Source organism: Eurypyga helias, unplaced genomic scaffold, assembly GCF_000690775.1.
Source record: "Eurypyga helias isolate BGI_N326 unplaced genomic scaffold, ASM69077v1 scaffold43146, whole genome shotgun sequence".
In the NCBI taxonomy this organism is placed as follows: domain Eukaryota; kingdom Metazoa; phylum Chordata; class Aves; order Eurypygiformes; family Eurypygidae; genus Eurypyga; species Eurypyga helias.
In genome coordinates, this window is record NW_010258048.1 from 1 (window position 1) to 2,825 (window position 2,825).

The 2,825-nt window shown below is 62.2% G+C and overlaps 1 protein-coding gene across 1 annotated transcript; it reads left to right on the forward strand.

The window, feature by feature from the left end:
* Positions 1–68: 68 nt before the first annotated feature.
* Positions 69–2,192, forward strand: LOC104511559 (RAS protein activator like-3-like; the record flags this gene model as incomplete). The annotated part of the gene is made up of 5 exons (XM_010154228.1): positions 69–213; positions 392–536; positions 1,060–1,296; positions 1,742–1,943; positions 2,089–2,192. Coding segments are annotated over 5 exons (833 nt in total), but the record flags the coding sequence as incomplete, so codon positions are not given.
* Positions 2,193–2,825: the final 633 nt, after the last annotated feature.

Genomic DNA, 2,825 nt, shown 5'->3' on the forward strand with positions numbered 1-2,825 from the left:
GGTGGGTTGATCAAGGCTGTTTGAGGTCATGGGTGCCCACTGAGACCCTCCACACATCCGCCCGGCAGTCGTTCCTCATCGACCTGGGTGTGGCCGAGCTAGACCGCTTCGACGACCGCGAGGCGTTGATCTTCCGTGAGAACACGCTGGCCACCAAGGCCATCGACGAGTACATGAAACTGGTGGGGGGCAAGTACCTCCAGGACACGCTGGGTAAGGCCGAACATTCCAGGTCCTTGTGGGACATTACGGGGTACTACAGGGTGTTACAGGGCACTTTGGGCTGTAGGACCCCCCCAGAACATCCATGGGGATGTGGTGGGGGCTTGTCACAGCCAGCCCTGTGGTGGTGGCCGGTTGGTCCCCTCACAGGCTGTCCCTTGGTGCCCAGGCGAGGCGGTGGCCCAGGTCTGCACCTCAGACGATAGCTGCGAGGTCGATCCCAGCAAATGTGCCGGACTCGACCTCTCCGACAACCAGAACAACCTGCGGCAGGTCTGCGAGGAGACTTTCCAGCGCATCGCCACGTCCTGCGAGTAGGGACAGCCCCGGCGCGGGCACCGGGACGGCCATGGGGGTGGGCACCTGCGCAGGGATGGGTTTGGGGATGGACACCAGTGCAGGCGATGGGACGGGCATGAAGGTGAACACCAACACCAGGAGGACTTGGGGAAGAGCTTGGAGATGGGCATGGGCACAGGGATGGACTTGGGGACAGGAATGGGAATGGGCAGGAGGACACGTACTGGCACCAGCATGGGCACGGAGATCGTAGAGGGATTGGTTTGGGGATGGTTTGGGGATTGGCACCATCCCTGCGATGGACATGGAGATGGGCACTAGGAAGGACCCAGGGACAAGCCTGGGGACAGACATGGGTGACAGGGGTGGGCGCCATCCATGAGGATGGGCACCAGGAAGGACCTGGGGACGCCCTTGGGGACAAGCATAGGCATGGGGACACCATATCCCACAGCACATCATGGTGGCACATACGGGGGGCTCCAGGACCACTCTGTGGTGCTCTCCCAGTCCCCATCAGGGCATCTCTCCCCACAGTGCCTTCCCGGCGGAGCTGGGCGAGATCTTCGCGGCGTGGCAGGAAGAGTGCGAGGCGCGGGGCAAGGCGTCCATCGGGCAGCGTCTGGTCTCGGCCTCCCTCTTCCTGCGGTTCCTCTGCCCCGCCATCATGTCCCCCAGCCTCTTCGGCCTCGTCCAGGAGTACCCGAGTGAGGCCACGGCCCGTACCCTCACCCTCGTGGCCAAGGTCATCCAGAACCTGGCCAACTTCACCACGTACGTCACGGCGCTGGTACTGGTGGGGAGGGACATCTCCATGGGGAAGCCATGGGACAGTGGGGACATCCCCTACATGCCATAGACAGTCATGGGGCATGTCCCCTAAATGCCATGGGGCAGCAGGAACACCCCCACATGGTATAGGGCAAGCAGGGACATCTCCGTGCCACAGATCAGCCATGGGGCAGTAGAGGACATCTCCCCCCAACGTCTGGGGCTGAGTGTCCCAGCAGCAGAGCCTCGTGTGGGGGGTCTGACCCATGGGTGGCTTGGTCCAAGAAGATGGCAGTGTCCTCACCCACATCCTGGCTTGTAGAGAGAGCGGTGACACGGTGCAGGGACATCGCAGTGACTTGGTCCGTGATCCCGGAGGTGGCCTAGCCCAGCCCCGTGGTGGCGGCCCAGGCCTGGCCCACAGGTAACCGGGCACGGTGGTCGGCAGGTTTGGCGAGAAGGAGGCCTACATGGACTTCATGAACGAGTTCCTGGAGCACAACTGGAGCACCATGACGACCTTCCTGCAGAGCGTGGCCAACCCCGAGAACAGCGTCCACATGGCCACTTACGATGGCTACGTGGACCTGGCCCTGGAGCTGGCCACTCTCCACCTCCTGCTCTGTGACATCTTCTCCAGCCTAGACCAGGTGCCACCACCCCTTTGTCCCCAAGGGTAGCTGGTGAGACCGGCCACCTCCTTCTCCCCATGGAGCTGGTGTCCACTGCCCCATAGATGGCATCTACCCCAAAGCCACCCATTGTCCCCATAATGTCCTTGTCTTGTCCCGGCAGGCCACGCAGGAGGAGCTGGAGCCCCTGCCCACCATCCTCACCGCCATCAGAGAGGGTACCCCTGTCCCCGTCTCCGTCCGGCTCAGCTCCACCACGGAGCGAAGGTACCGGTGGGTGGACAGGGACACACCGGGTGAACATGTGGGGTCAGGAGGAGCTTTGGGATGGGGCAGGGATGATTCTGGTCCTGGATGGGTTCACGGGATGGTTCTGGTCTTGGTTGGGTCTAGGGTGACCCTGGTCCAGAATGGGCTTTGGGTGACTGGTCCCAGTTGGATACAGGGGATGGTTTTGGTCCCTGATGGGTCCAGCAGATGGTCCAGGTAGGGGGTGGTTCTGGTCCCAGTTCAGGGGATGGTGCTGGGCTGGGTTTGGTGGATACTTCTGGTCCAGGAGATGTTTCTGGTCCCAGATGGATTTAGGGGGTGGTTCTGGTCCTGGCTGGGCTTGGGGTGGTCCAGGTCAAGGAACGGTTCTGCTCCCAGTTGGGTGTGAGAGATGTTTCTAGTCCCAGATGGGTTTGAGGTGCTTCAGGTCCAGGCTGGGTTCTGAAGATGGGTCCGATACCTGGATTTGGGGTGCCTCTGGTCCTGTTGAGCTCAGGGTGGTTCTGGTCCCTCCTGGACCAGAGGAGGGACCCATCCCCAGCTGTGCCATCGCCCCATCTCCCCTCACAGTCCGGCAGAGAGCTTCAAACCGGGCTTCGTGCCACCGCGGGACCTGAGCAAGCACAGCCC